General features: G+C 41.8%; 3 protein-coding genes across 4 annotated transcripts; all 3 read right to left on the reverse strand.

Annotated features, from left to right (window-relative positions):
- Nucleotides 1–383: 383 nt before the first annotated feature.
- ro60 (Ro60, Y RNA binding protein) lies at nt 384–7,605 on the reverse strand. 2 transcript variants are annotated; one of them, XM_086129921.1, is made up of 9 exons: nt 7,517–7,605; nt 5,527–6,127; nt 4,416–4,636; nt 4,178–4,324; nt 3,923–4,060; nt 3,738–3,854; nt 2,505–2,621; nt 2,201–2,347; nt 384–2,101 (listed from the first exon to the last, which is right to left on the reverse strand). In XM_086129921.1, the coding sequence occupies exons 2-9, from the start codon at nt 6,107–6,109 to the stop codon at nt 1,949–1,951; spliced, it is 1,623 nt and encodes a 540-aa protein (XP_085986047.1). In that variant the 5' UTR covers nt 6,110–6,127; nt 7,517–7,605; the 3' UTR covers nt 384–1,948. The 2 variants fall into 2 exon arrangements, with proteins under 2 accessions (XP_085986047.1, XP_085986048.1); XM_086129922.1 differs by lacking the exon at nt 7,517–7,605 and having other exon boundaries at nt 4,416–4,655; nt 5,527–5,713.
- A 714-nt stretch (nt 7,606–8,319) lies between these two features.
- LOC147194480 (regulator of G protein signaling 21-like) lies at nt 8,320–11,409 on the reverse strand. The gene is made up of 5 exons (XM_086129838.1): nt 9,598–11,409; nt 9,450–9,518; nt 9,314–9,375; nt 9,038–9,204; nt 8,320–8,885 (listed from the first exon to the last, which is right to left on the reverse strand). Exons 1-5 carry the CDS (start codon nt 9,648–9,650, stop codon nt 8,673–8,675), a joined length of 564 nt encoding a protein of 187 aa, XP_085985964.1. The 5' UTR covers nt 9,651–11,409; the 3' UTR covers nt 8,320–8,672.
- Nucleotides 11,410–13,215: 1,806 nt separating this feature from the next.
- On the reverse strand, nt 13,216–14,425 carry LOC147194481 (regulator of G protein signaling 13-like). The gene is made up of 5 exons (XM_086129837.1): nt 14,228–14,425; nt 14,062–14,121; nt 13,918–13,979; nt 13,674–13,840; nt 13,216–13,575 (listed from the first exon to the last, which is right to left on the reverse strand). The coding sequence occupies exons 1-5, from the start codon at nt 14,347–14,349 to the stop codon at nt 13,408–13,410; spliced, it is 579 nt and encodes a 192-aa protein (XP_085985963.1). The 5' UTR covers nt 14,350–14,425; the 3' UTR covers nt 13,216–13,407.
- Between the last annotated feature and the right edge of the window lie 3,164 nt (nt 14,426–17,589).

Below are 17,589 nucleotides of genomic sequence, written 5' to 3' on the forward strand. Positions count from 1 at the left end.
TCAACATGAGGTGGCCTGACAGGATGCCTGTATGAATACATTTATATGTACCTGTACTGTACAGTCATGGAAACCAGTGTAAAAGTGTAAAACCGTCCTTATCTATTCAGTTCCTTGTTAATTTCAAGTTTAATGACCGAGTCTTTTTCCATGGTTTTCTTGATAACACCCCAAAACGCACCTAAGTTCTTACATTAGCTACTACGGCATTACACAGTACTTTTAAGGCATTCTATTTTCTTTTCTACGATCTCTTTTTCTCTCTCTCTATATATATACTGTACATACATACATAGATACACACGCACACACTCACTGCGTGAGTGTGATTCCGGGAGTGCAAACGTTGTGTAATCCACACTAAAAGTGATCTTGTACAAATATGGAGAGACATTTGAATCCTAAGATTTATTAGCTCTATACATTGGTACAACAGTCAACAACTACAGTACTCAAATGTACATTGAAAGCATTGGGAAAATGTTTTCATGAAACCATTTGACAAGAGTATTTAATATCATTTATTATTAGCTAGTGGTTTCAAACCCTCACCTTCAATGTTTGTCTTGATATTAAAATTTTATTTAACCATCACTTAACACAATGACAAATTAAAAGTGAGTGTTGGATGACAGGTTTCAGTGACTTGGCCGGGTGGTTGTAATTACCAAAACATACAGTAGTTGTAACAAAAGTGAATGCTTTTTGTTGTGGGATAGACTCGAAGGTCACATATCCAAGCAGTGTTCTGTATGACAGAAAAATGCCTTAATACTCAGTTTAATACAGTTAATTTCTTCATTTAAGTATATTCAGTAACAACCTCAGCCCCATCCCATTTAAGGGTAGTGCATTAATATCTACTCCCTCATATAAACACTCCGTAACAGGTTCAGCAGAGATATCCTGGTGTTAAATAACTACCATTTGCTTTTGCTGGATAAATTACAATTACACCACAAATGTGATGCATACTTGCTCCAACAGATTCTGATTCAGTCACACACACACAAACATGACACATGGAAGAAAATCCTCTAAAACGTATCATTGCAACCAAGAGCACCAATTCTTGTTCAGAACATATTTGACAAGAAAGGGATATTTACAATGCATTTGTGATAACAGGTTCCATTTCATTCGAGAAAAATAATCTATAGCCAGGCCCTAAATAGAACTATTAAAAATGATGCTCAAACTGAATGTTGATGCTTTTCCTTTCCAAGAAAGAGAACCTGTGACTGACCCATAATAACTCAAGATAAAATCTAACAAGATAAAATCTAACAAAATAAAACATTTGGACAGTGTTTTCTAGGGTATGTATGGAGATGAGAAGCTTGACAGTGTTAGGTGGTAACGGCCAATATTAAAAACTGTGCAAATGGCAAAACGTTCTAAAATAGAAATACTGTAGGCATAAATTTGAAACAAAAAAAATTAAATAATGAGAGAAATGTAGATGTGAGGAATCATCAGCAAGCAGTGAAGCATAACAATGGGTTCCACGGAAATATTGTGCAATCAGTAGAAAAGATGCCACTGATAGGCAATCAAAAGCCATTGAATTACATATGATTGTGTTCACCAGCTGTGGATGCTCACAAAGCGTCATCTGTCTCCATGTGGACAGCCCTCGAGTATCACAGCATTTCAGCAGTAAATAAACACATTAGTGTTGGACTGTCAAATTTTAACACCATAATACACAGCAGTGTCCTAATTGCCTTTTCAGGTAAGACAAACAAACACATGAGAATTCAAGACTGTTGTCCAGCCTGCTGGACACTTCGTCGTCGTCTATTTGTCAGCAATAAAATACCCAAGAGAAAAGTTTGAATTGGATTTTAGCTTTCCAAGCAGCGCCCTTTGTTGTACATGAACCCTGTTTGTCGACTGCGTTCCTTCACGTTGCAGTCAAGTGATGCCAGTCAGAGGCTGAAAACTTTCATATTAGGTCCTGTGCCAAGTCGCGAATGATGCAAAAGGCTCCGAGGTCAAAGCCGCAGATACTCAGGAGACCTCTGTCCCCCGTGTCAGGCATGGTGTGCCCGATGGATGTCAGCCCACACATCACCAACTTGGAATGGCGTCCTGATGTCTGTGCAGACAGTGCACATAGAAATAAAATAATCACAACAACGCACATAAAAATAATATAACAACAACAATAATAATAATATCTCAATGTAGTACATACTTGTCGATGTTTCTTTAGTGTTTCCACCGGGCTTGCAGTGAAAGTCCACAATGGGTTGTTGGTTAAAATGATGAAGACATCTACAGCTTTCCCATTCTCTGTGGCCCACGCGATGGGAAGAGTGCAGTCTGTGCTTCCTCCCGGGATCTGAAACATGCAAAGAAGTGCAAAGAAGGTCACAACTCAAGAAAAAGACATGATCAGCAGCAGGGAACATAGCATCTGGGGTGCAAAAGATTTTGGTTGATTTCGTGGCTATGTTATTGGTGGAGCACGAGCTATTTTGTCTTTTCAGGGATGTTACCTTTACGAGTTCATCGGTTGTTTGTGCAAGAGTCATGTCAGCAGACACAGAGCATAGCTCCAAAGCGCCTTCGGAGTAGGCCAGTACATGGGTGTCTGCCTCTGTTCTCGCAAACACCTGTAGTGGACACATAAAGGTTAAAAGTGTATGAGCGCAATTGTGCAACAACGTGGCCACAAACAGATAAAACAACATCCTGACTTTAACCAAATGGCTTCCATGATTGAACTTTCAACCTGCAGTAGCTGTGCAAAATCACAATATTAATAACTGTAAGGCAATAAATAATCCATCCATCCATTTTCCGAACCGCTTATCCTCACATGGGTCGCGGGGGGTGCTGGAGCCTATCCCAGCCGTCTTCGGGCAGTAGGCGGGGACACCCTGAACCAGTTGCCAGCCAATCGCAGGGCACACAGAGACGAACAACCAACCGCGCTCACACTCACACCTAGGGACAATTGAGAGTGTTCAATCAGCCTGCCATGCATGTTTTTGGAATGTGGGAGGAAACCCGAGTACCTGGAGAAAACCCACGCAGGCCCCGGGAGAACATGCAAACTTCACACAGGGAGACCGAAGCTGGAATTGAACCCGGTACCTCTGCGCTGTGAGGCCGACGTGCTAACCACTCGCCCACCGGGCCGAATCAATAATTCAAAATATATTCTTTTTTACAGAAACAAATGTGATTAATTCGTTTGATGAAGTTACAATTTGCAATTACCGGTACATAAATTCATTAAGAAACCCAAACGAATATGCTCATTGAATTTGGACCACATGTCCATCAACTGATTTGGCTGATTTCAGTGTCCAAAGTTCATTTGTGATTGAAACACGGTCTTCTTTAGATAAATTATGTTGCCTACTACCGGTTTCCCATTTCATAGTAACCCTTTCAGGGACAGCGGTTACCATAGTGAACAGCCTATCATGTTATCAGGCTACAGGTTATCATTATTATTATTGGTGCAGGAAAGGGTTAACCTCCACCTAAAAATAAATAAATCGGACACCTCCAACATTCCCCGGTGACCGTCTTTCAATGAGCCACTCCTCATGTGATTGTAAATAGCCACATAGTGAAAAGAATTCTGTAGGAATCCATGCGATGTTCACAGACCAACTCCTTTATGTGACTTCCGATAAAGAAGTCCAAAAACAAAAAGTGACGGCCTGCCAGCTGTTTCACATGTACACAAACTGGACGACCACCAACCGGCATCTTACCATCGTAATTACCGCAGCAGCCACTGCGGTGCTGAGTGCTGTCCCCGGGACAACACTGCTCAGCGATGTACTCACATCCACAGCCACAACAAAGCTTTTACCGACTGGCTCAATATTCTGGAAAAGAAAAAAAAAAACAATTTGCTGTTGCTTGTGGATGTTGTTGATGATTCGTTCAAACCTACCAAGAAACTCTTATAGAAGGCAATGTCCAGGGCTTTGAGGATGCTGCCATCTGCTGCCCATTTGGTTTTACCCTGATAGCCTTGACCTCTTTTGTAGTGTTCAGAGGCCAAGAGGATACTGAAAGGGTGCAGCTTTGCCTAAAGGGAACAACACACTTGAAAAGTAATCGGCTATCGAATAAAGTTACACGTACATGACATTATTTGTGTGTGTGTGGGGGGGGGGGGGGGGGGGTGCAGGTGCATGGTTGATACCTTCTTTAGTGCGGCCTCCGTTTGCATTCTCTCACACAGTGCTTGGGTTTCCGAAGCCCCTGGTTGAAGAATCTTTCTGGCAGTCATCTTTCCAAGCATCCATAGAACGGATTGAAGCGGCATTTCCTTCAACAGTGCCCTCCAAACCTTGAAAGAATCACGGGAGGATTGACAATGCACGAAAGCTGCCCATGAAAATTAATTCTGCAAGTCAGTGGAATAATGCGACCACACTCACTAATTTGGACTTGAGGTGGTCGGTAAGAAGCTGCTCCCGCTCCAATTTGTGCTCCTCGATTAAATTGATGACCTCAGTTTCATCGCAACTGTGCTTGACCTTCTCCACCACTTCAAGATATAAGAGTACTTTGACAACCTCCTCTGTGTTCTCTTTATCAGCATAGGCAACATGGACCTCTTTCCATCCTTTTGCAACATATTTGCTGATCAAAGCAAGAGCTGAAAAAAAACAGAGAACCTGTCTCACACACAAAAAAAAAAAAACTGCAGTCCTTTGTGTCCAAACTACAAAATTGTGAAAACCTTGCAAGATGTGGATGTGTCCAAATGGACACATGAAAATGCAGTGATGGAACATCACAAAACTCTTTTGTATGGCAAGCCGGTTCAACATTTAAATGCTAAGTTTGAGTAACTGAAATTAACATTGTCGATCACGCTGTCTTTATGATTTGCTGTCATGAACTTACGAATACTTTGGAATTGTCATTCATATATCTGTAATGTGAGTCAAATTGTGAATCGTCCAAAAAACAGACAGCGCTTCCTGTAATTCACTTTCACAGCGTCAAAACTGAATCACAGATACAGATCTGCGGAGTCATTTCCATTGGATCAAATGACATCACTTTTGCCATTCGCTTAGATGATTTGTCTGACACACACAATTGAGACTGTTCAGTCAGCCTGCCATGCATGTTTTTGGAATGTGGGAGGAAACCGGAGTACCCGAAAAAAACCCCCGCAGGCCCGGGGAGATCATGCAAACTCCACACAAGAAGGCCGCAGCGGGGATCGAAAACACAACCTCTGCACTGTAAGGTCGACGCGCTAACCACTGGCCCACCGGGGCGCCCTCCCTATCACATAACAACTTCATTCAGTGCTTCACACACACACATTTATCAGTGGCAGGCCGCCACAAACGAATTTTTTGCCACCACGAATCAATGTTCCCTCTATAAGCAGCACGCGTGAGCAATTGCGCACTTCACTCACCCTCTCAGCACACACGGTGAAGCTGGCACACACATTACATTTCCACTTCATTTCCACGCAGTTGAATTTAGAAAACAGGACACCTTGGATAACATTTTTGGCAAATTTACCTTCATCTGCTGGTTTGGTGTGAGATAGCCTGAGTACATCTTTGTGTGACCATCCCTCTCTTTGTTTACATCTGGTCACAACTGCAGCTAGACTCAGGGCATCCTGCCCGTTGTACCAGTCGGACACGGCTTTCCTCAGAGCGCGTCCCCAAATTCCACACTTCATGTCCTCCTTTAACTCTTTCTTATATTGGATAAAAGAAAATAGATGGGCGGGATCCTGGCAAATGTCCTTCACAGCTTTAAACGCCGCCCGTTTGGTCGTCACCTCAGCGTGCTGCGAGCACAGCGCCAATGCAAATATGGAAGGGTCAGGTCTGACAGCTCGTCCATCTTGAGCAAACCTTTTAATTTCGTTGACTGCCTCGATACCTCGGCCCTCCTGAAGCATAGAAAGCAGGGCTCCTGCTTGCGCCACGCCCAGGTGAGCCTCCTCTGAGGCGGTGTATACGTCTCCCTCCGAGCCGTAGCACAGAAAGCGACGCAGTCTGACGTTGTCACTGACCTCCCAGTGACAATGTTTACCTGCTGCGTTCGACGTATGGTTGCTTGGACAAGATTGAGTGCAGGCCGATGGTTCCATTGTCACAGTGGGGCCAACCTTGAAAAAGTGACAAAAAGTAAATCAATGTACAGACGTTTCCCCATGCAGTGGTCAATTTAAGCCGAGGGTGTACCACAAGATGGGGTGTCCATTATGGTGACCGAAAAATCCAACAATCTCACCAGCTCATACACAAAGTATGCTCAGAGTACACAACAACATATAGTTTGACATCTATCAACTAGTTCCTATCGCTAAACAACATTGTAAAGCGCCGCCTTTATTGAATTGAATTGAATACAACTTTATTGTCAAAAACTTTATTATCTTATTGAACCACAAACATTACCCGGTATTGTCATGGAAAAAGTAGATTGCCGTGGATGCTGGAGCTATACTTCTCCATTTATGGAGCGTGAGTGTGAATGACTGGCTAAATACAGTCAATATGTCCCCACTTGCTGGCAACCAGTCCAAGCAGTGTTCAAGACCTGCTGCCATGTCAAATATTCATTCTAATCTGCCCAGGGCCTTCAGAATGAGTCTTGCTGACTCGTCAAATAAAATGCGGTATGCAGCTGAGTGCAGTTATATTGTAGGTTTTGTTTAGTATGAATGACTTGTATAATTGCGACAAAATAGTGGTAGTATTAAGAGGTGCATTAAGCCGGCAAATCTCCACTAATGCTCAAAGCGCAGCCTGCCACTACATAGATGAGAGTGTGAAGGATCGTGTAGCCCTCCTCTCGCCTGAAATGACCTGGCTCATCTCATCTAGGAAGCTAAAGAATGCACACAATACAAAAAAAATGGATGGACAGAGTTAATACCAGTTTAAATTTACATATTAAATCAATCAAATAGGCATATATTTAGATTGACATGAAACAGACATGATATCAGAAGGATAAATCGGGGGGGGGGGGCTCAGAATGAGACGGCCAGTGGGGGATCCTGCAAACCTTGCTTGGTTGAATCCAACTTCCAACATCAACAGTTGGAGTCCACGCATTGACAAAAATAGATTAAAGCCGATTAGCAGACCAATGACAAACCAAAACAGATGCAACCACAGCGCAAAGTGAAGCCGACCTGCTATTTGTTCATTATTACGCTATGCTGTTGCTGTTGTTTTTAAGCTTGGGTTTGGTAACCAGGTTACCATAGCGGCGGTTTGAGTTATTCGGGCTAAGTTAAGTTCGCTATCTGCCACGGTAGACCTACCTGGAAGCCACCATAGGTCGAATATGAACCAGTCAAATGGTAACAGTGATCAAGTGAAAGAATTGAAATTCCCAGGTCCAAACTTTCCTTAACTGGCCGCCCCGCTGATCTGGAAGCTAAGCTAGCTCGATTGGAATTCTGATGACTTTGCTAGCCCATCTACGAGTCACACGCGTGAAAACATCACATTTTAAAATGGCATGGCACAAATCACAAGCTTACCGCAATATATCGGCACTGGTTTGAACTTATTTATCAGGGGCGTCCCTCTTGTTTCTCTGGGGGAGAGACGACAAACTGAAGGATGGCCCGCAATGGACGACGGGAAATGGAGTTCAACCAGAGGTCGATAAACGTCTTGTGTTGTTTATTTTGAGGTGGGCAAATTAACGATTGGTCAAACAAAGCCACCTACCGGACTAGCATGTGGAACGGCAAAGCTTCCGAAAATAGGAATAAACTGGTCACACTTTGTTGTTTATAATTTTCCTGATCATAAAATACTGTACATTCATGTGTATCTAAAATTGACAATCTTAAGAGAAAGTAAGAGCAATATACTGAGATTTGTATACAATATGAGTACAGTGGTCGACTCAGCACGTCGATCTCAAAGTGCAGAGGTGCAGTGTTCGATTCCACTCTGGCCTTCCTGTGTGGAGTTTGCATGTTCTTCCCGTGCCCGTGTGGCTTTTGCGATTTCCTATCACATTACAAAAACATGCATGGCAGGTGAAATGAACACTCCAAATTGTGATTGTGAGCACAAATGGTTGTTCATGTATGTGTGCCCTGGGATTGGCTGTCAACCAGTTCAGGGTGTACCCCGCCTACTGTCCAAAGACGGCTGGGATGGGCTCCAGCACGCCCGCGACCCTTGTGTGGATAAGCAGATTAGAAAATGGATGGATGTGTGTGTGTGTGTGTGTGTGTGTGTAAAAAATAGATACAGGTATTAGGTTGAAGATCACAAGAAACAAAATTGAAAGGATATTTTAGATTGTGTATTTTATATCACACAAAACAAAAGAGTTGTACAGTATATTAAGGTCAAAGTTTGGTTATTTACAGGATGTCCATGTTTCTGAAAGGCACAAATTTGGTAACTCCGAATGCACATCAAACGAACTGTCAACGGTTCTTGTGAAACAAAATCCTTCTTATCAGTGTTTTTTTATTGAAGATTCAAATAGTTCTTTTGTTGTGAATGGTTGTTTTGTCTATGTGTGCCCTGTGAGTAATTGGCAACCAGTTCAGGTGATACGTCAGTTCCATGGAAAGCTCTGTCCCATTGCGTTAAAATGCGCAGCGCTCCATTGCTTCGCATCCAATGCTGCCTTTTTATAAGGCTGATTAGCATAGATTCATCCTTGATGCTTCAGGAGCTCTTCCTCCTCAAAGCTTCTCTGTTGGCCCGTCGCTTGGAAGTGCACTTAGACAGACCTTTACAGTATTCAGACTGAACGAAGCGAGGGAAGGCTCCATTCTCCATTAGACTGTAGATGTTCTTTTGTGCCACAACAAAACAGGATGGCGCCGGCTGTTGGAGATTTTGCCTGATAGCATCTTTCGTGTAGAAATCTAAGTTGACCTGTTAAGACATTGCAAGCAATACGTACTTTACACAAACATACTTTGGTCAAGTAAATGTGCACTTTTTCCTCTGCAAGGAATTTATCAACAATCTGTGAACTGTTCCATTTCAACCATCATCCCTATTTAAGTTTTCTTGTAGAATTTTACCTGCGAAGGAGAGTCAGAGCAAATGAATTCTTCATAAATGTGTGATGCTCTTTCTTGACGCTCATCCAGTCCGTCCAAGGTTTTAAACTCTTGACAGGCAAGCCAAAAGTCCAGGTTTTCCTCACAAAATTCGGATTTTAGAAAGTCGCGAAAGGCTGACTGTCCAACTTTATTTAAAAAAAAAATTTAATTGAAAGAAGAGCATAAAGTTTTTGTCAAGATAACAATCACAATATACATTGTAAATTATATCATGGAAGTAGGTTTAGAAAATACCTTTTTCGGAAAGAAGCACCTCAAGAGACGTTTGCACTGACCTCGAGTCACTTGCAGTCTTCCTGTAAAGGAGAAAAAAAAATCAGCCAAAATATTTGCTTGCCTTTAACATAGATTATGAATAAAAGATGAGTACCTGTCGATTTTAGCTCGTGGTGAAGCATTCTGAATGAAGACATGTATTTTGGTTTTCCATGCATTGTGTCTACAAGAAATAAACAATCAAAAAGGAATCATGAAACCTCTTTCTGACTTTCAAAGAAATCATGCAATACTATACTTACATTCTGTTTGGGGTCTGAAGGTCAAGAGTGGTCCTAGTCAGTCTAGTATCCATAGTCAAATCCCAAAAAATTGACGTTCTCCTCTTTAATCCAATTTGCAGATTGTAGATGTTTGCACAATGGTATCTGAAATACTATCACGGCAAGTTTTCAGAAAACAAATTCATGTCCTCACAGCTTCATCGCTTGACGTTGTTTGGCTCCGCATAATCAAAGAAGGCAGAGCCAGAGTGGCATATGACTGTGATGTCAAGACGCTTCACGCTTCTCCCTCAGCTACGGGCCATTTGCTATTTTTATCTTTGTTTGCATGCATACAAGTTTACAAGTGTGTCCAAAAAAAAAGTTATGCTTCCTTATTGGTGATCTGTAGAACTACTATCAGCCCTCATCATGACACCCAATTATTGCATTAAGAAGGCCTCTGTGTCATTTCGCTTGCCATCCAAAGGCTATTTTTAGTCAGAAATCAAGTGGTCATGAGTTTTAAGAGGTCACTCCTTCATTCCCAATTCATTAAGAGTGAAGTCTTTGTGCTATTTATTATCAGCAGGGAAACTTTTAACTTTGTTTTTTTTTTTTAAATGAATGTGCAGTGCTTATCTTGGGCGGCACGGTGTTTGACTGATTCGCGCATCCATCTCACAGCACAGAAGTGCAGGGTTCGATTCTTGTGCCTTCTTGTGTGGAGTTTGCATGTTCTCCGGGTGCCTGCATGGGTTTTCTCTGGGTACTCCGGTTTCCTCCCACATTCCAAAAACATGCATGGAAGGCTAGTGGAACACTCAAAATTGTCCATAGGTGTAAGTGTGCCTTGCGATTGGCTGGCAAGCAATTCAGGTTGTACCCCGCCGACTGCCCGAAGAAACCTGGGATCGGCTTCATACATTGTTTATGTAATGTCGTATTAAAAAAAACGCAACATTTAGCTCTCTGGGTGATAAAGCAAATTAGGAATGTTTATTTGATTTTTTTAGGGATAGAAATGGGCCACGGTCTTGTATGCCACTAGAATAGATTCACCCCTCCACTGAGCAGCAGCCGAATACCATCTCCATATTCATAAGCAAAACAAGGGCAATATGGAGTGAGCTGCCAACCTTGACTATTAGCATGAAGTAGAGGAAAACATTTGTGTTTATGAAACAGAATTTTCTTTTCACAAATAACATATTCTTGCGAAGAAAAATATTGGACTTGCTTGCTACATTAAAGCTTAAAATCACTTCGAGCCTTGGTCGAGATATGTCAGACTATGTTGTATTCAGGTCAATCCATTTCATCAGGCAGAATATTTTCTTTTCATTAACACAGTTTCTATGCCTCTTGTCCTTATTAGGGTCACGAGTTAGCTGGAGCCTATCCCAGCTGACTTTCGGCCAGAGGAAGCATACACCCGGAACTGGTCATCAGCGGAGTGCAGATTCTCAAGGATTTCTGAGACAAAGTCTTCAAACAACACCCAACAGTCTCCTTATAATCTCATGGAAACACCCCATGTGGCCAAAATGTATTGCATGACTGGCAGCGTGAATTACTGTATAAGGAACATCGTGAAGATAAGCAGCTCGGGCACATGAACGGGATAAGTGTTCCATTCATGTCCTCAAAATTATCCGCAAATGATATTTAGTCGATTTTCACTTAATTTAGGGTGTCCTAGTTTCCTCTCTATTAGACAGCGAAATGTGTGAATCATCACTTGTGTGTGCAGTCACAAGGATGACAAGTGATATGAAATGCGGATGTGGGCCCTTTGCAGTTCCTCCTCATATCTGTCACAGGATGAACTTTTGTTTTCTCACTTTGAATGATACAAATGCATATGTTACTCATTCCCCTGCCGCGATGGCTTCGTTTTATGGCGAGTTTGTCAGATTAGCTTGAATGAAATCAATAAAAATGAACTTTAATGAAGAGCCCGGCAGCTAGTAAGCTTTTGAGACATTTTTAACACCGTGAAGGTCCGATGACATGGTGAAAAATGTTCAATGAGTCACGCATACTCTCAACATTCCACGCATGATTTAACAGTTGTTCACGTGCAGGTTGTTTATTCACTGGTGAGTATTTATGGGTTCAAAAGAGATCTCACTTTCCTGATTTGAACTTTTACACGTGGAAAACATCTTGCATCTATTATTTAGTTTATTGAAAAAAAAATCACATCATAACAATGACTGAAGACAAATGTAGGAAAGCAAGGGTAAATGAAACATTTTAAGATGCTTTTACGAAGCTCAAAAACACGCTCAGACGCTCAAAAAGCTCAACACGTGACATTTAAGTACATACCCAATCTAATTTATAGTGCTCAGTTTTGGTGGAAACTAAGTGACAAATTAGGTAACCATACAAATAAGTTAACCTGCCGTGAATCAGTAGTGACGCAGTTCTTCTACTTTAATACAGCACCGTCCGTGCAAAGGTCTTGTCCACAATTTGATTTTCCTGTTTTAGGAATGAAAAACCAAAATGATATACAGTGTATGTTGCAGCTCCGAAACAAAGAGAGTTGTAGTGCTGTTTTTAAAAACGTACACGTTATTAATGCTTTTAACACTCAACAAATACAGACACATCTCCGGTAGCAACCAAGGCTACCACAAAATGTTCTGTGTCCGACGACGTGCCTTCTCTTCTGCCGTTCGACTCGAGATGCGTTCAAAGACTGCCTCCGAAAACGTAAATTAAGGATAACTTCAATGACACTAAGAAAATAATGCACCAAAACAGAAAATCCAGCGGCGAAATCACAAAATAAATTCTATTGGGGGTGTTTGTGAACACACAACAAAGGAATAAATAACAGACAATTCTGAAATAGTCCAGTCTCCTACATATATTAGAGCACAAAACTGTCAGGGCAAAACTGTTAAAAGTGAAAAAAATAGAGCATCATCTTTGGTTGTTTGTCCCATCATGCAATAGTTTACATTCTACTTCCTGGTTTGCGGAGGACTGTAGTGTAAACAAATAGGAGATGTCATTATGAGGTGAACTTGTTGCACTGATGTTAAAGTGATTGACCCATTTCATTTGCTGTTTTTTGCTTGACTCATTCGTTGACTGACATTTTCAGTGCCACCTTTACCCAATGACATGGATGTAAACAACTTACTGATTTAAATGTCAAAATCAATGCCATAAAAAAGGTTTCAAAATAAAAACAAAGCTCGTGGTGGCCGAATACTTTTGCACAGCACTGTGTTTTCAATAGCATTGTTATCATTGCAAAGGCAACATTTCGGATACATCTCACTAATGCTGGACCTAATGTTGAGATGGCTGGATGTGCTGTACTGAATAACAATGAGATGGATCCATGCAGCGTCATCTTGGCCTCAGGGAGACAGTGGACGGTTGTAACAAAGGGAGAATTGTAACACCCTCAAATTTAACCAATCAGAAGTGAGCCGTGGTGATGTAACCAATCCAGTCTATGCCCATTTACAAATTGGTGAGGCCTCATGCCTCACAGTTGAAAACTGTCTGAATATGGGTACCATATGTTAAAATTTGAGATCTCGAGCATAAAGAAACATTGAGTTACACTTACTCAAACAAGTAGTTTCAAAAATTGCTGCAGATATTTGCAAAGCATATGAAAAGAGCCAGTTGTAAATAAATATTGTTTAATACATCAGTAGAATAGCGACTTTAGCCAACAAGCATCACATTTAGTTTTGGTTTAGAGTGGCTGTCTGGCACACCCACGCTGAGGATGCTCAATTCCACGCAGGTAGTCCAACATTGCGCTTACTTTGTCAAACCCTGAGATGTGGTTTGCGTATTTACATCATCACCGATTCAGATCGAGTCTCGAATAGCCAGATAGATGTCAGACCTGAGGAAGCGGGGGTAAGAATCTCCTTCCATTAGCTTGAAGACAATCCTCTGGGCTTCATCAAAGCATCCCGCACCGCCCGTCTTCAGGTTTCGCCTTATCAGCTCTCTGGTCCTGTGATCAATGTTAATCTGGAGGACACACACACACAAGTTTTTTTTTTTTACAGCAGGTACCGACATTTTCCTCATCCATTATTTGTCAGCGTGCGCTGTGAAGGTGTGCACACCTCTCTCGGGGCCTCGGCCTGGATGTAAAGTTTGAAGATTTTTTCCGCCTTGCACGTCATCCTATAGGAGGACCTGATCTTCTTGTATTCCTCGCACACCAACCAGAATTCCATGTTTTCATCGCTGAACTCGGACTTCAGGAAGGCCTGGAATACTTTTGTTCCATCTAACGCAGAAATGCCAGCAGTTACAGGATGGAAGGGGCTCAACAACAGACTCACTGGAAATGAAGGATGAACTTACATTTCGATGCGATAAGTTTCTCGAGGGAGTGTGACCACTGAGACAGTTCCTCAAAACAAAGCCTTCAAATTGAGAAGAAATTTCGGCATGTTATAGTTCGTTCTTAGTTGTCAGCTGACTTGCACTCACTTTTTGTGTACCTACCCTCTAATTCTTGAACTAGGAAATGATCTGGACTGCAGCCGAGACTTTAGACCTCCTTCTCTGTCCGCAATCAAACATCATCTCTTAGTTAACTGAAGTATATTTGTCAGGCTAAAATATGAAATATGAGTAACTAAAGAATTGTAGGACTCTTGAGTTCACTCACCTGACTGTCGCCCGTTTCTTTTTGTCGGTATCCATGCTGCGCAGTCTCTCTTTTGCTGGTGAAGTGACCAGACTTGACATGTGGCATGGCAGTGATGAAGAACTTTGATTTTGTGCACGCATGTATAAGCCTTGGTCGGGCAGCTCTAAAGATCACAAAGCGCCAGTCTCAAACTGTTTCGTTAATCCACTCAACGACTTTTATATGGGCAGCAGAAGTCGGGTACGAGCGTCACAACCTCATTCTAGGCTAACCACAGGAAAAAGAGGAAGTTGAGAATTACGCAAATGCAGCGACGACTGTACGTACTGAAACCTGCCAACACAGTTCATTGTTTGCTGTCATTTCTGGAGATGCAAATCTGACAGTGGAAAGCAGATAAGCAAATATTTGCCACACTTTTGTCACAACAAAGTACACTTTCTGGTCATGTGTTTGGAAAATGTCTACTTCAGGCACAACTTATATGTATATATGACTCTGCTCACAACCTTGACAGAAACACTGGAAGTTTTGAATCTGATCGAATGGCCATGACATATGTGGTCCCTCAAGGGTCAGTCCTTGGACCCCTTTTGTTCACTTTCTATGTATTATCTTTGGGTCAAATGGTCAAATGTGAAAAACAATTGTAAATAGCACTGCGATTTATCCATTTTGTATTTATATTGCACTTAATTGAACGGTGTTTGTTTGTTTTTTCTTCTTTCTTCTTTCTACCCACATTCTTGCTGCTGTAGGCTGCAAATTTCCCCAGTGTGGGACAAATAAAGGCTTCAGAATTATATTGTTGGCTATCACAGTTATGCAGGAGACACTCAGCTCTACTTATCAATGTCCCAAAATGACACCAGGTCAATTCGCGGAGTGTGTCACTGTATAGCGCAAATCACCAACTGGATGAACTTAAATTTCCTTCAGCTTAAGCAAAACAAAATTAAGGTTATTATTTTTGGTAACCAAGAAAAAGATCATTGCTGTTAGAAAACACCTGATGACACCGTCACTAGATACCAAAGACCAAGTCTGAAATCTTTCGGTGATGATAAACTCTGAGTTAACTTTTAGCAATCATATCAAATCAATCGCTAAAATTGCCTTAAAATTGCCAAGCTGAAAAACATCTCCAGAAAAAAAGGGTTGCAGGCTCCATGCAAACCAGGAGAAACTTGCTTGCCATGCTCTCATCTCCAGTAGACTTGATTATTCTAATGGTCTTCCTCATAAGAGCATCAAACAGCTGCAGCTCATTCAGAACATTGCGGCTTGGGTTCTGACCACAAAAAAAAGAGATCAGAACATATTACTCCAGTCCTAAAGGCTTTACATTGGCTCCTGGTGAGCTCTAGAACAGATTTTAAAATTCTGCCGCTGGTCTATAAATCCCTGTGAGTACATAAAAGAAATGGTGATTGAAAGTCTGCAGACTTGGGCCAATGAGTGGAGCCCCGAGTTCAAAGTTAACATGGCGAAGCTGTATTTGGCTGTTATGCTGCACATAAATGGAAGACGCTGCGAACAGAAGTGAAGACAGCCCCAAGTATCAATGCTTTTAAATACAGATTCGAAACTTTGCCTTTTTTCCATAATTTTAACAAAGGTCCTCAAAACAATTTTAAGGGGCGGCACAGTAATCGACTGGTTAGCACGTTCGCCTCACAGTGCAGAGGTAAAGGGTTCGATTCCGACTCCGGCTTTCCAGTGTGGAGTTTGTACAGTATGTTCTCCCCGTGCCTGCGTGGGTTTTCTCCGGGTACAGTACTCCGGTTTCCTCCCACATTCCAAAAACATGCATGGCAGGCTGATTGAACACTCGAAATTGTCCCCAAGTGTGTGATTGTGAGTGCGGATGGTCAATTGTGTATTTGTGCCCTGCAATTGGCTGGCAAGCAGTTCAGGGTGTACTCTGCCTACTACCAGATCCACCGGGTGGAGATAAACCTAAAAGGCTGGAATAGAAAAGTATCATCCTGAACTTTGTGTTTAGATTGTTTGGCCTTGGTGGAGGTCAGGTCAAGTGCTTCCCTAGGGATGATGTTCTTTTCAACCAAGTAGCTTTGACAAAATAAATGCAATTCCAAACCCCGGAAGGTTAGATCCTGTCTATTTAAAATCTCAAGTAAAAGTAATTTCTGTGTATAGGAGAGAAATATTTGTATTCAGTTGGATTCCATACATGTATGTAAGTCAAGGGCAGGAAAAGAAGATTGGAATCGGTTGTTTGCAGAAGAGGCAGCACACCACTGTCCTAACATTCAAACCGCGTTTGCCTTACAAACTACAACAAAACAAAACAAAACAAAAAGTTATTTCATGCCATCTCTGTAAACAAAGAAAGCTGATTTAAGACATTCGTGGCAGCGGTGATGGTGGTGGGGTAGCAAAATTTACATCAATTATTTCATTATAGTTTTACTTCAAGTGCCAATCTTGGGCAATTTGTCGTTCATGCTCATGTTGTGATTTAAATAACTGACCAGTTATTCAGTACATGTAGTTTCTCCACTGAGAATGTATTTACTCTCCCTCATGGACTACTTTTTACGTTTACCTGACTCATCTTTCTAAAATAACATCATTCTTACTTGAGTAGAAATATCGGCAACTCTAAAACCCACGTTTGGGCTCTCCACTTTGTCTATCTGAAGAAATAGGAGAATTTTCTTCCATTCAAGCTTTACAGTTGATTACGCAAACATTAATATTTAAAGTTGGGGCAGCATAAAAATAGGCGGCCAAGCGGTTAGCGCATGTGCAGAGGTTCGATTCCAGCTCCTACCTGCCTGTGTGGAGTTTGCATGTTCTCCCCCGTGCCTGTGTGGGTTTTCTCCAGGTACTCCGGTTTCCTCCCACATTCCAAAAAACATGCATGGCAGGCTGATGAACAATCAAAATAATCCCGAGGTGTGATTGTGAGCGCGGATGGTTGTTCGTCTGTGTGGGCCCTGTGATTGGCTGGCAACCGGGGTAGGCTCCAGCACCCCCCGCGACCCTTGTGAGGAAAAGTGGGTCGGAAAATGGATGGAAGCACAAAAATGAAGGGCCCCATGACAGGGTTGTTCTTGGGCCCACGAATGACAAACCTCCTCATAAAAAGGAGAAAGAAAATTGTTGGAAAATGTGGGTGTTTTTCTTCTTTAATGGTACAATCTCGCCTTTGTGTGCACATTTCAGAAAATAAGCAAACGGTTGACTTCAAAATCTGCTTTGTGTCACGAAAAAGAAAAGCGATGCGGGCAAATGCCACAATAAAGTATCAAAATAAAATAATTATACTGTATTTGATGCCTTGCATCCTAACCGAAAGCAAGAAAGCTCATCTTCTGAACAAATACACAATAAAGTCATCCATCAGTGGTTTG

Source organism: Hippocampus guttulatus, chromosome 14 (genome assembly GCF_054856545.1).
Source record: "Hippocampus guttulatus isolate MCC_2025c chromosome 14, RoL_Hgut_1.0, whole genome shotgun sequence".
In the NCBI taxonomy this organism is placed as follows: Eukaryota; Metazoa; Chordata; class Actinopteri; order Syngnathiformes; family Syngnathidae; genus Hippocampus; species Hippocampus guttulatus.

Excerpts from the sequence above, each read along its gene's own strand:
- ro60 (XM_086129921.1), bottom strand. The coding sequence starts at position 6,109 with ATGGAACCATCGGCCTGCACTCAATCTTGTCCAAGCAACCATACGTCG. Across the intron at positions 4,637-5,526 it reads CACCAAACCAGCAGATGAAG|CTCTTGCTTTGATCAGCAAA; the intron begins GTAAATTTGCCA and ends GTTTTTTTTCAG. Across the intron at positions 4,061-4,177 it reads CGGAGGCCGCACTAAAGAAG|GCAAAGCTGCACCCTTTCAG; the intron begins GTATCAACCATG and ends TGTTCCCTTTAG.
- LOC147194480 (XM_086129838.1), bottom strand. The coding sequence starts at position 9,650 with ATGGATACTAGACTGACTAGGACCACTCTTGACCTTCAGACCCCAAAC. Across the intron at positions 9,519-9,597 it reads CTTCAGACCCCAAACAGAAT|ACACAATGCATGGAAAACCA; the intron begins GTAAGTATAGTA and ends TATTTCTTGTAG. Across the intron at positions 8,886-9,037 it reads GCTCTGACTCTCCTTCGCAG|GTCAACTTAGATTTCTACAC; the intron begins GTAAAATTCTAC and ends ATGTCTTAACAG.
- LOC147194481 (XM_086129837.1), bottom strand. The coding sequence starts at position 14,349 with ATGCGTGCACAAAATCAAAGTTCTTCATCACTGCCATGCCACATGTCA. Across the intron at positions 14,122-14,227 it reads AAGAAACGGGCGACAGTCAG|AGAAGGAGGTCTAAAGTCTC; the intron begins GTGAGTGAACTC and ends GATTGCGGACAG. Across the intron at positions 13,576-13,673 it reads AGGCCGAGGCCCCGAGAGAG|ATTAACATTGATCACAGGAC; the intron begins GTGTGCACACCT and ends TGTGTCCTCCAG.